The sequence below is a fragment of the Micromys minutus genome, assembly GCF_963924665.1.
Source record: "Micromys minutus genome assembly, chromosome: X".
Taxonomy (NCBI): Eukaryota; Metazoa; Chordata; class Mammalia; order Rodentia; family Muridae; genus Micromys; species Micromys minutus.
In genome coordinates this window covers 95,787,637-95,806,476 of record NC_137970.1, presented here as the reverse complement: position 1 = coordinate 95,806,476, position 18,840 = coordinate 95,787,637, and the positions used below count along the sequence as shown (strand labels likewise).

The window sequence follows — 18,840 nt, the reverse complement described above, 5'->3', positions numbered from 1 at the left end:
TCAGCTGAGGGGACTGAAAGCTTTTGACAGGCCTCAAGTCTTTACCAAACACAGTTCCCCTACAGTTAAGCAGAGCTCTCTGTCAGAAGCACTGCCCTGTGGTGTAGGAGGCTTGCAAGCACCATAGCACCCTAGCTGTCCTTCCTTGAACATTACCCAATGTGTTGGCAATTTGACTAGCATCAGAACAGCTGCCCGTCTGCAGGAAGTATTCATTATTGAGGCCGGGCCTCGGAACATCCGCATCACGCGCTGGGCGCAGAAAATGCTTGTACCCTTTTCACTCACTTTAAAAGCACTATGGGGAATTGAGTGCTGTAGACGTTCAACTACCAACCAAGCCTTGCATTCGGCTGCAAAAGGAAGCAGTCAAACCAACCCGTGAGAGGTCTTGATGCAGAAAAGTTAATCTGCAAGTGTGCTTACTTTTTAAGCAGCTCTATAGACAGTACATAAAAGCAGCTTTTAGTAGCTGGGTGTTTTTTAATAACAGCTATGGTACTTGTGCAGTTAAACATGTCAGGGTGTATGTTTCAGTTCTATTGATTGGTCTGTAATAGAACATTTGCCAGATAGGCCCCTGAATTAAGAAGTGAATCCAGTCAAACTCGCAACGCTCTAGATGTGCATGAAAGTCAACGCTTATGCCTGGGTTCTTCAACAAATGCAGTTACTGCATAGAAATTTGAATGGGAAAGCCAAATGATCAGACCCTGATACCCAGTTTTATTACTTGCTTTAAAATGCCGTTGTGTTACAGTGGTTTGTATTTATGTTTGGTCTTTGAGGCCATGTCCCTTTCTGTATCTGAGGCAGTGCTCAAACTGATGGTTTCCTGCAGTAACCTAAGGATGAGGAATAAAGGCATTCCTGTGAGGTGAAAATGTAGTGTTATGGAAAAGAAAGACTTCTCTACAAATGGCTTATCATCGTAATGACTGATAGCAGAAAAAAAGTTGATCTTTTAGTTTTCCCCCCAGCTTATAGACTTATTACAATATTATGAACTAACCAGATAGTATATCCTTGGGGATCTTTTTCATGTTTTAGGGTAACCCAGTCTCTACCACTATGTGACCCTAGAATGTTCTAGGATGGCCCATTCTGTATTCTCCCCTTCAGATTCAGATAATAGAAATTGTCAACCATAATTCGTACCTCATATGCCAAGGTTTTCTTGCTTTTGAAGACCAAGTAGCCATAAGATACCGAGGAACAGTTTAGTATTGGAAACTAATGGGTTTAGTAAGTGCTAATTATAAGTTGACCCACATTGTAACAAACTCCAGGCCTTTTTTTTTTTCTCTACATAACTTCAACTGTACTCCCTGAGGTCTTGGAAATGAAGGATTGGGTCCCTTATTGGCTAGGTGCTGTGACTGTGCAGGTCCCAAGAAATCTACTAAGAGTCTTTTACATAGATTTAGTGCCTTGGGGTTAACACGATGCTTTCACTGGCAGAATTTTATTTGATCACCACAGACATCAATTGTCCTTATTCCCAATTTACAGAGAAAGACACCAAGGCTCAGAGAGGTCAACTGATTTGCCCAAAGTCAAACAGCTATTACAGCTCAGCGCCGGAGCTGAGATGCAGGTATTCCCCTGGTATGGCACTGTTTCCACTGCAGCATGCTCTGCTGCCTTGTTCCTTAAAATAATTAATCTATAAATCATTGCCCCCACTCAGCACAGGCACCTTGGCAGAGCCTGACTCCTCATTTCAATGCTGACAAAAAGAGACAAGTAATCGACTCTAATGTGCTGGCCAGTGTGGGCGCTTCAGGACAACTGGCTGGCCTCCAGGCAGAGAAAGCGTGAAGGAGATAAAAGGAGAAGAGAGACTGTTTAACTGATTCATCCTTACCTGCCCTGCCCATTCACAGGATTTGGTACATTGCTGCCTTGGTTTCCCCATGCCAGGCATGGAACAAAATAACCTTGTGGGATGAAAGGGTTCCCAAAAGACAGGCGTAGGTTAAGTTGGAAAAAGCAATTAACTCTTTGCCCATTGATATTCTTAGTTCGAAGATGCTATCCCTTCACCTCTGGAAGGTATTCAAGTAAACAGATGATGAGCATGCTCTCTTTTTCTGGTGGAATATACAGCGACCCATTTGTAAGTATAAATTACTTACGAATGTGAAGAACAGGGGCCCCTGATGTTCTCCAGTTCCAAGAGGCCATGACTGAATCATTTGTTTCTCCTGCTGAAGCTGCTGCTCCAGAACATAGTCAGGATACAAGATAGCAGAGATATAGAAGCCCTTGTGGTTTGTAAATGTGCTTGGGCAACAGGTCATAAAATGCTAACAGTCCAAGCACAAAAGAGCAGCTTCATTTAAAGGGTCATTTGGTAAGACGACGGACAGCCCATGTTCCAAAATCTACGTGTCATTGCCTCAGACTTCCTAGATGGAAAGTCTGAAGAAACATGTCTTTTTCTTTTTTTAAAAAAAAAATGGAAACAAGAATGAATTCTCTCTGGTGATCACTGGGGATTTCTTTCCCACTCACACCAAGTCAATGTGAGGGAAGAAAATTGTTGGGAAGCACAATATCATGTGCAGCCCACGAAGGCCAGGGATGTGTTGGATCTGCCATCCTTCATGGGCACCATTCAATGAAATAAATCCCATTAATATCCTGAAATTTCATTTATCTTTTTAAAAATAGATTTTCCCTGTGTAAATGTGTCTGAATCACAAGTAAAATACTTCTGCATCCAATCCGTGTACCTTTTCATCTGCTGTATCAATCTGTCCCCACAAATATGTTTCCCTGGAAAATAGAGGAACTAGAGTATGGATGACAAGAGAGGAAATTGTCAAAGAATTGAATGTTCACCCAAAACAAACTGCTTTAGAAACTACAACCATGTTGCACCTTGCTGTGTCTGTGGATAAGCACGGCATAATGAGACGTATCCTAGTATTGGATCCCAGAGTCCTTCATAAGATTTCCGAGAGTGAGCAGCAAACTCCTGGAACTACAGCCTGCTCTCTTCTTTAAAGAAAATAGTAATTGAAAAACATTTAAGATCAAACTCAAATAATCAAATTGAATGTTAATATACTACCAATCAAAAAGAAGCAAATACAAATACCCTCACAGGCAATATTTAAAGATGATTGAAAAGGACACAGGTGTGTTTTGTTTTGTGTGTGTGTGTGTGTGTGTGTGTGTGTGTGTGTGTAGACAGATGTGGTTATTCTCTGGTGTTATTCTCAGAAGTCATCTACCTTGGTGTTCTGAGATGCAGTCTCTTACTGAGACCCAGTGCTCATCAATTTGCCTAGGCTTGCTAGACACCAGCAGAAGGGAGCTTCTTGTCTCCAATCTGCCTAGCCTTCAAATTGTAAGTGCGCACGCACTACTGTGCCTGGCTTTTCTTCCATGGGTACTAGGACAGAACTCTTGTCCTCTTGCCTGTCCAGCAATTTATTATCTTCTAGCCTCCACAATATGATTTTTTATGTGCAAATGATCTTTTCATTCACGTGTGATCTGAAATCTCAACAGAACAAAAAGTCTTGCTAAAACATAGGGCCTGGAGCTGAGAAATCACAGAGAATTGGAGAGTAGGCCAAAAGTGTAGTAGAATTCACTTCTATGTTCAGAAATGGCCTGACACAGAGCCATCGGCTGTGGAAGTGGAGTTCTTGCTCCTCTCCATTCTGACTTCCTTCTTACCAGGTTTGGTGGAAACATTCTTTTTGTGAAAAGTTATGTAGGAAGCTATTTAGAGGTATATTAATCCACTTTAAATACGTATCTGTAATCGTCGGTGTTTATGCCCCCAACTCCAAGAAGTAATCTGGAAATAGGAAATTTCAGGCACCAAGACTGATAGATGGTGTTGTATTTTGGAATGAGGGTTTTCTTGGAGTCTTCATAAAAACTACTGTTTCTTGGTCGTGAAATAGTCTTACTAAAATAAATTAGGATGAAAATATTATTTTACAGGTGACTTAAATTATGCATAAGCATTAATAAATCGCTATCATTTTTAAAAATATGTATTACAAGACTACCCAGATAAAGTAATCAACAGAAAAGTACTTATGAAGACAAGTTAATAGAGAGTTTAAAAAAAAAAGTCCAGGTTAAATGGTATGATCGAGTTCAGATGAGAAAAATAAGATTAGGAAAAAGAAATCACATGCAGTGATTTTGCAATTTTCCACCTATAAATGAGGCATATGCACTGTGCAGTCTCTATTAGGGGTGCTAATATTACCATAAGCCATAACAACAATCACATTTGAGGGGGCCTTACTAAGTATATCACCATATGTTAACTTATTCGCCATTCATAACATCTCATCGGGTGGGGGGGGGGGGGTTAGTAGTTCCCATTTTAGAAATTTCAGGATTTGAACCCAAGAATTCTGGCTCAATAAATCTGAGCATCTCTTAATATCTCTTCTAGCACTAAGATTTTGTAGAATGTCAATGTAAAAAAAGTATCTTGAGAACAAAATTGGAAAACAGACGAATGGAATTGTAAATGGCTATCCCAGGCAAATACTAACTCGGAACATGCCACTTCGTTTACAAGCAATTGTGGAATAAAAGCAGCCCTGAGTACCTTTTAATTGTTAAACTGGAGATATCAGGAAAATATAAAATCTGTTGAATTAATGTACTGATTGATCTTTAAAAGTCCAATACTAATTACCTTAAAACTAGTGAGAGTAGACTAGCATAGGCCACTTTAAAGTCAGCTGTGAACCTTCTGCCCATTCCTTGACTTCATAAAAATGCAATGCGATATAACTTTCAAACTTTGATGCTGATTGGCCTGTCTCTTATTCACCTTCTGTCTTCAGCAAAATTTAACACGTAATTAGGTTGTATTATGACCTGAAATGCTAGATAGTCTCCTTGACAGCATTCTCTCCCTACAGAGGAAAGAAAATCAACTGCCAGGACTGAAGCTCTGGGGTGTGTGTGTGTGTGTGTGTGTGTGTGTGTGTGTGTGTTTAAGTGTGTGTGTCCTTGTGTATGTATCCTTGTGTGTGTTCTTGTGTGTGTCTTTGTGTATGTGTGTGCATGTGTGTCCTTGTGTGTGTGTGTCCTTGTGTGTGTGTGTCCTTGTGTGTGTCCTTGTGTATGTGTGTGCATATGTGTCCTTGTGTGTGTGTCCTTGTGTAAGTGTGTCCATGTATGTACCTGTGTGTGTCCTTGTGTGTGTGAGTCCTTGTGTGTGTATCCTTGTGTGTGTGTGTCCTTGTGTGTGTGCCCTTGTGTATTTGTGTCCATGTGTGTCACTGTGTGTGTCTGTGTGTCAGTTAAAACAGAAATTTTCCTTTTCTGTGAAGCACAGCTATTAAACATCTCCCATTGTCCATATATCAATCTAATACAGCATTAACCTACTATCTGGATCAGTTAAATATGAAGGGTTGAAGTTTTCTATTAGCTAATTCAAACAGAAAGTCTTGAGAAAAGGCAGAATGTACACACAGAGGACAGCTGCCTCTGGAGGCCCCGCCTCCAGCCGTCCACATACCCAGAAACTCACCAGAATGCATTTTCCTCTCTTCCTTTCTCTCTGACTCAACTGTAAACAAAAGTCAAGTCCCTCTCCTTAGTATAGTTTGGAAACCAGAGGACCCATGCAGCAACCTACATCTTCCTTTACTGAGAAACTAAGTATGCTCATCTTTCTTATTACAAAATACTGTTTAACAGCTGCTAAATTCAAAGGTCTCATTCATTGTACAATAGTCCCCTTTATATCTTGGGATTAGCCTCACTCTCTCCTTTCCAGGAAAGGGATCGGTATAGATTGTTTGAAAATACAATAGGACTAAGGAGGGTTGGCCCATGCTTGGATCAAGAGCTATTGTCTTAGAGAAGAGCAAGCATGTGTATGAATATGGATTTTTCCAACCTTACCCATGACCCGAGCAGTCAGTGGCACTCAGTTTGGTTCTAATGCCCATCTTAGAGGCTGGCAGCACATAGTTATTCTGGACAGAGGTTAAGAAGGCTCACCTTAAAGCAATTACTTTGCAGCTTTCTTGTGTGTGGTCCCACAGAGAACGAATAGAGGAAGCCTATGGCATCTTTGATTCTTTGAACGCTTTTGGTCCTTGCTGAATTTTAACTTCCAATCCCAACTTTGAATTAAGGGTTTCAGGAGCATTTGGCTAGCAGCATTAGAATATCAGGATGCTTTATTCTGAAACAGAGATGCACTGCTGTACAAGCCCCAACAGGCCAAGAGAAAAGGCACTAGATGGGGTCCTCCTCTGATGACTTTGTGGTGGATTTCACTTACAGAGTCATAATGACTTTACTAAGAGATGTTCTTGAGTAGTAAACTTCATCGCTCAGGCAAATAAAACCACAAATTTTGTTGGAACAAAAATTGCTTGTTACTTTAACTGTCATTATAACATGAATAGTAATAGTTACAGTTAACTCTGGGAGTACGTAGATATTTTGCAGCTGTTATAAATAAAAGGTATTACAGTTGGAGATATGTGACTATAAAACCACAGGAAAGGTAGTTGAAGAAAGAACACCTGGTCTCTTATAAGCTTCCAAGCCCCAAATATCACAAGACAGCAACTATGTGCTTTTCTAGCACCTTTTAGGTGATCACAGCAGACTAGTGTATGTTTTTGCAAAACAACACTGCACACATTTGCTACAGACAGTTTCAAAAATTCAGAAGTCCCAAATCTGCCCCTGTGGTAGCTGAATTAAAACTACCCTCTGAAACCAAGAGCAGTTCTGCAAAATAATAATTTGAGTGATCACTGGTCTTCTGGCTAGAATTCAGGACATGGAACGTTTTAGTCCTTTCTCTGCAGAAGTTCAAAATTAAGGCCTTGGCTGAATGACGATGAGACTGAGAGCAAAGCATGTTTTAAAAGAGCAGCTTCCACATTCCTGTAGAAAAACTGTCACAGCGCAATGCATGTGGTCAATAATTAAAAATAAAATCAACCTCATTCTCATGACCAATCAAAAATATGAGAAGTTCCTAGCAAAAGACTATTTTCTCACTCTCGAATCCAGAAAACTTTACTAACAGCATTGCAGAGGATAAGATGAGATAAGCCTTCCACTGCTAATCAAGTGGGATATAAAACTTGGGCAACCTTGGGTGCAATCCAGCAATCTCTCAAATCACATCTGGAGTCTTTTAATAATGCTTGTCATTTATTACAATATTTTTATTAAGATCTATGTTATAGAAATGCTTATTGACAAAGAGGTGCAAAAGAAAATGAAGATAAGAACATTAATGTCCAACTATGGGAGAATGAACACACAGATATTTATCATGTAGTTAAAATATTGTGTAACCATTGAAAGCCAGGTAACCCAGTCACAGAAGAGCACTCATGGTGGATACTAGCCCCCGAAGCTTGGAAAACCCAAGAAACTATCCACAGAACTTATGAAGCTCAAAGAGAAGGAAGACCAGAAAGTGGATGCCTCAGTCCTTCTTAGAAGAAAGAACAAAACGTTCAGGGCAGAAAATAAAGGGACAAATAGAGGAGCAGGGACTGAAGAAAAGATCATCCAGAGACTGCCTCACCTGGGTATCCACCCCATATGCAGCCACTAAACCCAAACACTATTGCTGATGTCAAGAAATACTTAGTGGCAGGAGCCAGATATGGTTGTCTCCTCAGAGGCTCTCCCAGAGTCATACAGATACAGTTGAGGATGCTTGCAGCTAACCATCAGACTGAACACTGGGACCCCAATGAAGGAGCAAGAGAAAGGACTGAAAGAGCAGAAAGGGTTTCCAACCTCATGGGGAGAACAACATTATCAACAACCAAACCTTCCACAACTCCCATGGACTAAAACACCAACCATTGATCACACACGGAGAGACCCACGGCTCCACTTGTATATGTAGCAGAGGATAGCATTGTCTGGCATCAATGTGAGAAGAGACCTTTGGTCCAGTGAGGGCGAGTTTTTCCAATGTAGGGGAATGCCAAGGCACTGAGGTGGAGAGGGTGATTGGGAGAGGGAGCACCTACATGGAGACAAGTTAAGGGGGGATGGGAACAGAGGGGGAAGGGAATACATTTGAAATGTAAATGCAGAAAGGATCCAATAAAATAATTTTAAAAAGAGTACATATTAATGTGAAAAATGGTGGCAATAAAACATTGGTTGAAAAGGAAGGACACAACACTAAGTGCCATCCTAGTTGTATATATTTATATGTATGAAAATATATGCCCCTCAGAGTAAGAGAAATGAGAGGAAATACTATAAGAATGAATAGAAATTCTCCTTGGATGGTAGAATTTCAGCCCATGGTTTCCTCTATCTATTTCTATATTTTCCAAAGTAGGGAAGCTTTGAAAAAAATATCCTTTGATACTAATGGAATGTGAAAGAAGCTAATAATTTTTGAGAAACAATGTATGCCAAGTGACTGAGAAAGCAAAGACAAGATTCTGATGTAGGAGTAGGGACTTTGTAGTCATTGACGCCACTAAGATAAAAAGTCTATCTGAAATTGAAACTTTGATCCCTGAGTACTCGTAGTAGTTTCATGGTTGGGTTTCAAGAGGGAGGGATGGCCAACTGGGACTATATCCCAATGTCCATGTATGTGTTTATGAAATTTGATGTGGGTGCATAGTTTATAATTTTCAGGCAAAGGGATTCTTGACCACCAAAGTCGAGCTCGGGAGATGGTTCTATGGTTAAGAGCACGTGGTCCTCTACCTGAGGACCTGAAATGGATTCACAGCACTCATATGGCATCTCACAACCACACATCACTCCAAGGCGCTCAGGCAGTTCACACTTATACACATAAAGTAAATAAATCTAAAAAACATATTCTTTTCAAGTTAACAAAGTTTTGTTGAATGAACTAGTGGATCGAGTTCAGTCTGACTTTACTGAATAGAATCACTCTTTAATGTAAAATTTCTGTTGGTTTATCTTTGCATTCATATCTCAATAACCAGTCATTTGACATTCTGTATGAGATTGTGCTGATGATTCTTGCCCATATAAATGTTTTAAACCAAGCTGGAATTACCTTGGCATTTGACCCATGGGCCTATTCACAGGCCTAAATAAAATGAGAAAAGTGATCATTATATTGTATATTTTTAAAATAGTGGTTACTGCTTCTCTACAGTTTCCAAAGTTTCCATTTTAACAAGGCCTTGATGTATAAAGTGCTATCTCTTTAAACATCTCTTAATGGAAAATGTTGTGTGAATGCCACTCCCATTTCGTAGATAGTAAAATTAAGCACCAAGTAGGAAAAAAAGACTGGTACGTGAATCAGTAAATGAGTCTTCTGAGAGTCCCATTCGTTCTTACTTACACTTCTCAAACTCCTTCCTTATTCTTGCCTTCAGTTCTACCAGATACATTTGAACTTTCTCCACCCAAATCACAGCATCTCCTCTGAAAGTTGGGTGAGAAGTATATTATGACTCCGCCATGTTTCAATTTCATATGTCAATTAGTTCAAAATAAGTTATATTTATAGTAAAGCAGAAGACATACTAACACATAGTTCATCTTTCTTTTTTGTAGGCCCACAACAGAAACCTACTTTCCATTGATTTTGATCACATGACCCGGACGGGGAAAATCTATGATGACCACCGAAAATTCACCCTTCGAATTCTTTATGACCAGACTGGGCGGCCTATTCTGTGGTCCCCTGTGAGCAGATATAATGAAGTAAACATCACATATTCACCTTCAGGATTAGTCACATTTATTCAAAGAGGAACCTGGACTGAAAAGATGGAATATGACCAGAGTGGAAAAATAATCTCAAGAACCTGGACTGATGGGAAAATTTGGAGCTATACCTACTTAGAAAAGGTACGTATGTAGAAGGGAAAATGAATACGAATATTGATAATAACTTAGTATATTTGTTCATCCCCTTGAAATGGTGTCTGTATTATTATGAAAGCTCATCGTGAGAAAAAAAAATTGCTAGTAAATTCCAATGGTCCTCGTGTCAATGTATCTCAGCTCTGGTAAAAGGCCTCTTGCCCAAAATATAAGGATTTTTTTCCTTACCAAAGCCAGTGAAATTTTTGTTGTACACCTTTGAGGACTAGTTCTCAAAAGTAATTAGCCTGAGGGAATGCTGACAGAGAGTACTAATTGGTCTTTTGTATGTACTAAGTCTCCACCAGCATCCACAATGGAAGCCAATACTTTCTGTCCAGGATAAAAGGATTATAATCCCACCACAAGAAACATTAGCCCCTACATAGCAGAAAGGTTTCCACTCTTTTCTTTTCTTACCACTTTATTTTTTTAAAAAAGAGGGATACACATACAGATTTTTAAAGGCATATTGGCATAACATTATATTAATATTTTTGTCAGTACTTAATTCTTTTAGAGGTTTGATAGCCTGCACTGAAATCCCACCAGTTACCACCACTCTTATCACTACCAGTGGATGAGAACAATTAACCTTGCTCCTCCACTGCCAAGTCTGATCCCCTCCTAAGGTATTCAATGTTTTCTTCCAAATTAAGTCATTTCAATCAAATGTGTTGTTCCTGACCTCATTCCTCAGAAAAGTAGAAACTACTTTCTTTCCCCCGGCTAATCAGTATCTCTTAGAGGGTCACAAGGGATTATAGCACACATGGCAGAAAGGGGACAATTTGTGTGTTTCTAATACAACCCTCAAAAGTTTGGTTTTCAAAAAGTGGTGTGCTGGTGGCTCCCTGCCATCAAACAGCTAGCTTATTACTTCCCAGAGTTGGTTGTTGAAGCACTTCCCTCACGGATAATATCTAAGATAAAGCAACCCTTGGGAGCAAAGCAAGAGGCCTTAGCCCTCTGCTTTAGGCTCCCAGGGTCCTTCCCTTCTGGGAAAGCTTTTAGAATGTGTAATCTGTATTCTGAGCAGGAGAAATCTGCATCTCACAGAGTAAATCTTTCCTCTTTTGAATTTCAACAAAGAAGGACTGGGAAAATCCTGTGGCTAAGGACCACATTGAATGCACTGAAGCTTTCATTAAATCTGAGTGTTTGCTAGCATCTACTCAAGTCAACATGTTTCATAGGGAATTTACTAATAACGTTGGTAAATATGCACATTTTTAAATGTATATATTTAAATGTATGTATATTTAAAAAATCATGTCACTAACCTAACAGGTTTCCTTCCCCAGCTCCTCCATGTGAGTTGGGAAGTAGCCAACAATCCTTAGGGACACATAGGGGGTTATAGCCTCCAGAGCACCAGAGTGTGACCATTCAAGCTAATTGCCTGCAGACAGTAATATCTTAGCCTCTTAAGTCTCTCCCTTTTATGCCATCTATATAATAACAAAATATCTATTGGAAAGCTAAAATTCAACCCCAAATGCAGTTTCTCTGACACCAGTGTGAATATACGGTCTTTCTTTTCCAAAGTAGCTGTTTATCTTGTCACATTGGCTTCGGGAATCACACAGAAGAAATTTCGTATCCGTCCTTTTTTTATACAACAATATATTTAGTGGGCACCAGTTCCTTAAAACAGAACAACAGCAAAACAGCCCAACATACCTATAACCCCAGCCCTAGCAAGGTCAACACAAATCCTGCAACCCTTTCTCAAAAATAAATGAAAAGAAAACAACCACAAAAAAAAAAAAAAAAAAAAAAAAAAAAAAAAAAAAAGATGGAAGACCTGTTGACCTAGAATAATATGTTAAGAGAAATTTCAATGACTTCCAATTGTTTACGGAGCTGTGAAACAACCAAATCATTTGGCCTTTTACTTATTGTGCCTCTGTTTCCTGTGTAAATTATTCTTGAGCTAGAATGACCACAAAAGTCCAATCCTACAAAATACGTAATTATGGAAAGGCTTCTTACTTATAAAACGGTTGCATTTGTGAGATTTCTAATCACATCATCCATATTCTTGCCATAATTTCCTAATTCATTCTGAAATTGATTTTAGCAATATTATTATCGCCAGTGATAAATAACGAATTCACTGAACAAATGCATGACCTAAATGAAATAATTTAAAATAAATCACAAAAATTAGATCGTTGAAACTAGCTGTCACTTACTTCGACTTGATGGTAAATTGAGATATGAGCAAACAAAAGAGAGAAGGAAGAAAATGAAAACGTCTTTGAAATTTGGATTCAAGGAAAACTAGGGAAAGAAGATTGGATGTTGATGTGCTTTGGCAGGGGCTTGCTGGTCTGTGACTCCTCGAATTCTTTCTAACCCTGCCTTTTAACATAAACTTCCTACCACATTCTTTCTGTAGTATAGGGGATGGGCAGGCATGCGCATATTACTTCTCATAGTGTACAGTAAGAATGTTCAAACTTTAAAATATATACTCTGGTATTTCATCTGCAAAGCTCCTTGCTGTGATGGCATCATAATATATTAAAATCAGCCTCGCACTTTTTTTAACCTTAGCATGCAATAATTTCGTTTAAAAAATTAAAGAGAAAAGAAAATAGTTTCACTTTCTCTAGAGTAGGTGAAAGTTAGACATACCATTTTGTGAACAAGACTTTGTACTCATTAGGAGAAAAATAAGTATTTGGCTAATGGCTATGGTTTCTTAAATAGTTTCTTCTCTATTAAGAAAATCAATTATTACTTCTTAGTTTTTCTCTCTGTAATCATTAATTTTCTGCCGAGATTTATGACACTTCTCTAAGTTAATTATATTTTGAAGACCGGTGCAACAGAGTTTGTATTATATCTGAAGTAAATCTTTCAGTTTCCTAAAATCACTCTTACAAGCGCCATTTTAAAGTGCTCTTAAATATATTTTATAATCATTTAATTAGAAGGCTTAGTTTTACGCACTTACACAAAATTGGCTATTTGGGCTTGTTTTCAAGGCTTACTGCAGAGACAGAATACAATCTTTGGCTTCAGTTCCCAGGTAGCACCACACTGCCATCTGGTGGCCATTTCGGTGTTATACCTTTTCAAATTTCTACTTTCGTTTCTAGTCTTGTCTGAATAAGTATACAGCCATGATTTTTCTCTTTTATTTCCTTTCACGGAGATATCTTTTTACAGTACAATAATCTATTTTTAAAAAACACAAGCCTCTCATTCTATTATTCGCACTAATAAGGAATAGCTTTTTATCCTGCGGTAGCACAGCGGACACCGGGTAAACGCATAAGCATTGTTTTTGGAACAAACTGTTGATAATACCAATCCAAAGTGAAAAAGCAGCCAAATGGGGCTAAATGGTATTGTGACAACAAAGCAATAGTATGCGGGACATTACTAACCATCTCTTCCACGTTTTTGCCATTAGCAGGAAGGTTTAAAGCAGACGGGAGAGAGGAGCGGGGAAGCTTTGAAGGCAACGCATTGTCAGCACCATAGAGAAACGGGGATCGGGCACTGGTTTTCTGGTTTGCTACAGGCTAGAGGAAGCGAACAGAGGAAAAGAATACAATAGCAACGCAGTCTTAATTTTTTGGCAAAGCTAGCACAGTGACTGAAATAGGCAGGATGGTACTGGATAATGTGTGGCAGCCATATGGTGATTGTCCCTGGCCCACACCACAAGTGACAGATGTCATTTGTTCTTGGCAAACTGACAAGAGAGAGTGGAAAGGAGCTGGAAAAAAAATCAGACTTTCGGGGTGGAAATAACACAGAGGTATTTTCACCAATTACTGCATCTACCCTACCCACTTCAGTGTTCTTCCGCCTGCTGTTCCATTCATAGGAACAATTCCTTCTGGTTCTGGGGAGCTTTGCATTGATGGAGAGAGGGCCTCTCTTCATGTCCCCAGGTTTTCACAAGATTGTGCCTTTTATTCGGGGGGGGGGGTTGTAGATCACAATGGTAGAACCACAAGATGTGGCAAACTGCAGGTGCTCCGTGAGTAGCAAAATGACAGGATTTCTGCACCTACTTCTGACTCCCCAGCGTGATGGTGGTGGGAAAGAAATCATAACTACATGAGCAAATAACACCAATTTCACGGGATGGACACGAAACTGAAACATCAAGATTTCTCTCAAGTATAGGAGGGGTGTGCCCTTGTGCAACATACATACGATATTACAGCCTACTTCTGTCGTTCTCTAAACATCCACGTTGCATGTGTTTAAGTAAATTACATTCACAATTATTTGTGTGATCTGCATGCAGAAAATGAGACGACATCTATTGTTTTCCCAACATAGAGTTCAGAAGTTGAACTTCCTGTTTTTGTTGTTGATTTATAGTTCTCAAAAGTGAAGCTCTACTTAAAGCGTTATACGAGAGTACCTAGAGTGGAGTTTTCATTTTTATTTAAAGACAAAAGCACTGAGGACAAACAGAGCGTGCTCTATTAAAGCACTGAGGAGGTAGTGTACGTTCAAATCCCTAACACCCACATGAAAAAAGCTAGGCATGCATAGCTCCACATTTGCCTATAGGTCCAATGCTATGGGGACAGAGACAGAGACAGGAGGTATGGTACTTGTTGACCACCAGGATGGCTCCAGATTCTTTAAAAGGTAATTTCTCAGGACAATAGGACAGAGAGTTAGAATGGGATAGCCTGTGTCCTTCTCTGGTCTCTCCAAGTGCACATACAGAAACAAATGCAGATGCCCACATGCATACAAATTTAACACAATCTTTTAAAAAATGTTTTAATTGCCAGTGAATTAGAGGGCTTCATAAAACAGTGCTTTGGGGTGTATAGATTGATCCTGGCTTTCTTTCCCTGTGGTACTGGAGATTGAATTCACAATCTCACATATGCTAGGCATGCGCTCTATCAGTGATCTATATTCTCAACCCTTGAAAAAATAGTCTTGAGACAGAGTCTTTCTAAATAGCTGAGGCTGGCCTCAAACTCATTTTGTATCCCAGGCAAGCCTTGACTTTTGTTGACCCTTCTGCCCTCAGCCTCCCGAGCTGCCTGGATTATAGGCCTGTACCAGCAGGCCTAATTCATGTTTCTGTTTAAAATTATAATATCAACCAATATTTATTAGACATCAGTTACGTACAAAGTATTATACTTTGACAAATGAGTGATCCTAAAATACAAGTTTATTGAGTGTTGGGCAGGATATAGCCAAAGAATTCTTCACTTTTAATGCCTCTCTCTTAGTATTAAACATGAGTTGGATTGAAAAATGAAAAGGTTAAGTATATATTTCAAAGCATGTACAATAATATTCAAGAAGACAACAACTATATCAAAGCAATGCTTTTCAGTGGATCAAAGTTCACACTTGATATGCCATCTCCTCTTCACCTCCCTCTAATCCCCATACAGAAGCAGCAGTGACCTTTTGAAGACACTAACCTGACTGTTTTTCTCTCACCTCAAGTGTCTGTCCTACAATTTGCTTAAAACTTGACAGTGGGTCCCAACAGGCTTAAGTCTAAAGCCTTAAAACATCATGCAAATTCTAGATCCACTGCATTCTTACCAATCGTTCACTATCTCTACCCCCAAACCACACACATTCTGGCCATACAAAATTCCTCTCAGTCTACTGGGAAAAGCCATCTTCATAGGCTTCCTTAAGGCTCAGCCCCTCCTAATGCTGCAGCCTTTGCCAGAAGTACTCTTTCCTTCTGAACAGTACACCTCCCTGTCTTCACCTGCCCAGTATTATTTAGGTTTCAACTTGAACAGTCCTGCCTGAGTCTGGGATAACCGTTCTTCCTCTACTTCCCTGAAGTCACTGTATGTCCCCTGCCTTAACTCAGTTCACACTGTATTAGGATGACTTGGTAACTTGTCTTTCATTCCCATCAAACTGCACATTCTATGATGGTTGATGACATTACTGTGTACTCCTATAGACACTGGGATCCGCCACAATTCCTGGCACATAGTAATTGCTAGAAGGAAAAAAAAAGCACGTACTATGTTAAATGGTCAAACGTATTTCTTTGAATCTCTGAAATATAAGTAGTACAAATGACGGTATTTTGTTCTTGTCTCGTTTCAGTCTGTGATGCTTCTCTTACACAGCCAGCGGCGTTACATCTTTGAGTATGACCAATCAGACTGTCTGCTGTCAGTCACCATGCCTAGCATGGTGCGCCACAGCCTACAGACCATGCTTTCCGTGGGCTATTACCGTAATATCTATACACCGCCAGACAGTAGCACTTCTTTCATCCAAGACTACAGTCGAGATGGCCGACTGTTACAGACTCTGCATCTAGGAACTGGGCGCAGAGTTTTATACAAGTACACAAAGCAAGCAAGACTGTCTGAGATTCTCTATGACACTACTCAGGTCACATTGACATACGAAGAATCTTCTGGAGTGATTAAGACAATACACCTGATGCATGATGGATTCATCTGCACAATCAGATACAGGCAAACAGGTTTGTTATGAAACGGGGTAGCAGTATACCTCAACATCCATATGGTTTTATATTTTTATGGTCAAATTCCTAAACATAAGTGCTAACCTCTCATGCTAGCTCGTGTTTGACTGAACAAATTTATGTTTTCCTTCTCATGCTATCTTCCACTCTAAATTTAAAGCATACTGCAGTCTACCTGAAAGCTGATTCCTTAATAGCATACCATATATTTCTGTCTCAGCTTTCAAAACAATTGCAACTTCAGTACCTATGGTAACCCTATACTTGTTCATATCTACCCGTGTATAAGGCACGAAGCTCAGAAAGCAGCTCAAGCCCTAGGTAACCTCAATAAGCTTCAGTTAATGACAAAAGTCAGAACTCTGGGATTTATTTCAACCTTTGTATTCATAACATGCCCAAAGCCAATTACTTGAATGTTGGACATTGTGAAAGTCTAGCCAGCTGACTTTGTGGCAAAGGTTAACTAAAATGAACGCATTTTGCCAGTGATGATAGCAAAATGGTATGAACACAATAGCAGTTTCTTCCCTCTAGGCTACTGGATAGTTATCATTTTGATAGTCTCTATAATTAAATTGATCAGTAACCATGCTATGCTATATTTTCCACATCTAGTGACAAATGCTACATACACATACACACACACCACACACACACACACTGATATGCCCAGGCATCAGACATCAGAGACAAATCTATAACACAATATGATTTTGAACATAAAGGTATCAATACTTAATCAAAAAAAAATGTGATTATGCCTAAGATGGCTATTTTCTCATTTTTATTTTGGTTCCTACAGGACCTCTCATTGGACGTCAGATTTTCCGATTCAGTGAAGAAGGTCTTGTGAATGCACGGTTTGACTACAGTTACAACAACTTTCGTGTCACCAGCATGCAAGCTGTGATCAATGAGACCCCTTTGCCCATAGATCTGTACAGATATGTTGATGTTTCTGGTAGAACAGAACAGTTTGGGAAATTCAGTGTAATTAATTATGATTTAAATCAGGTTATAACTACAACCGTGATGAAGCACACCAAGATCTTCAATGCCAATGGACAAGTCATTGAAGTCCAATATGAGATCCTAAAGGCAATTGCCTACTGGATGACTATTCAGTATGATAATATGGGCCGGATGGTCATATGTGATATAAGGGTAGGAGTAGATGCCAATATCACAAGGTACTTCTATGAATATGATGCTGATGGGCAACTTCAAACTGTTTCTGTGAATGACAAAACCCAGTGGCGGTATAGTTATGATCTGAACGGAAACATCAACCTTTTGAGCCATGGGAATAGTGCTCGCCTTACTCCTCTCCGCTATGACCTCCGAGACCGCATCACTAGATTAGGAGAAATTCAGTATAAAATGGATGAAGATGGTTTTCTGAGACAGAGGGGAAATGATATATTTGAGTATAATTCTAATGGTCTGCTGCAGAAAGCCTACAATAAAGTTTCTGGCTGGACTGTACAGTATTACTATGATGGGCTTGGGCGACGCGTTGCCAGTAAGTCCAGCCTAGGACAGCATCTCCAATTCTTTTATGCAGACCTTGCCAACCCTATAAGAGTTACTCATCTGTACAACCACACAAGCTCAGAGATTACATCTCTGTATTATGATCTTCAAGGTCACCTTATTGCCATGGAGCTAAGCAGTGGTGAAGAATATTATGTAGCCTGTGATAATACAGGCACCCCACTGGCTGTGTTCAGCAGTCGGGGTCAGGTCATAAAAGAGATTTTGTATACACCTTATGGTGACATCTATCATGACACATACCCTGACTTCGAGGTCATCATTGGTTTTCATGGAGGCCTCTATGATTTTCTTACTAAATTAGTGCATCTAGGGCAAAGGGATTATGATGTTGTTGCTGGCAGATGGACAACGCCTAACCACCACATATGGAAACAGTTGAACCTTCTTCCTAAACCATTCAACCTCTACTCCTTTGAAAATAACTACCCAGTTGGCAAAATCCAAGATGTTGCAAAGTATACCACAGGTATTTATGTGGAATTCAATTAAACTGAACTTGACCTAATTTACTGCTAACCAATCTTAGTTTATAGTCCCAATACCATTGTAGAGACGTTCCCTATATATGGCCCATTTTCTTGAATAAGAAAAGCATGGAACTTTTCATTGGGTATAATGCTTTTGCATCCTTGTTCTTTCCCTTTAAGCTATTTCTGTGCTCTATCCTTAAAAGCTTGCCAAGGTACTCTCATAAGACAATCAGGATTATGTTGCGTGGAATAAATCCAGGGTCACAGTCCAGATGTTTATAAAACCAGTACCATCTTATGAGTTTCACTACTGTAAACTGAGCCTAATCCTGGGATTGCCCACAGGTCAATAGATTTCCCTACGTAGGGGAATGAATATTGTTTTACAGTGAATCAAATAAGGGGGAATGCTTATTTTTCCTTCCCGTGGTCTAAACATTGAAAATAGAAGTATATCTTTCAAGTTGAAAA

General features: G+C 39.5%; 1 protein-coding gene across 3 annotated transcripts in view; it reads left to right on the top strand.

Moving 5' to 3' along the window:
- Nucleotides 1-18,840, top strand: part of TENM1 (teneurin transmembrane protein 1) — a gene marked incomplete at both ends in the record, with an annotated part of 585,996 nt that overhangs the window by 564,270 nt on the left and 2,886 nt on the right. For all 3 annotated transcript variants that reach the window (XM_080911093.1, XM_080911094.1, XM_080911092.1), the window contains 3 exons: nt 9,550-9,846; nt 15,949-16,336; nt 17,145-18,365. In XM_080911093.1, the coding sequence (XP_080767219.1) occupies nt 9,550-9,846; nt 15,949-16,336; nt 17,145-18,365 (1,906 nt within the window). The remainder of the gene's footprint in view (nt 1-9,549; nt 9,847-15,948; nt 16,337-17,144; nt 18,366-18,840) is intronic.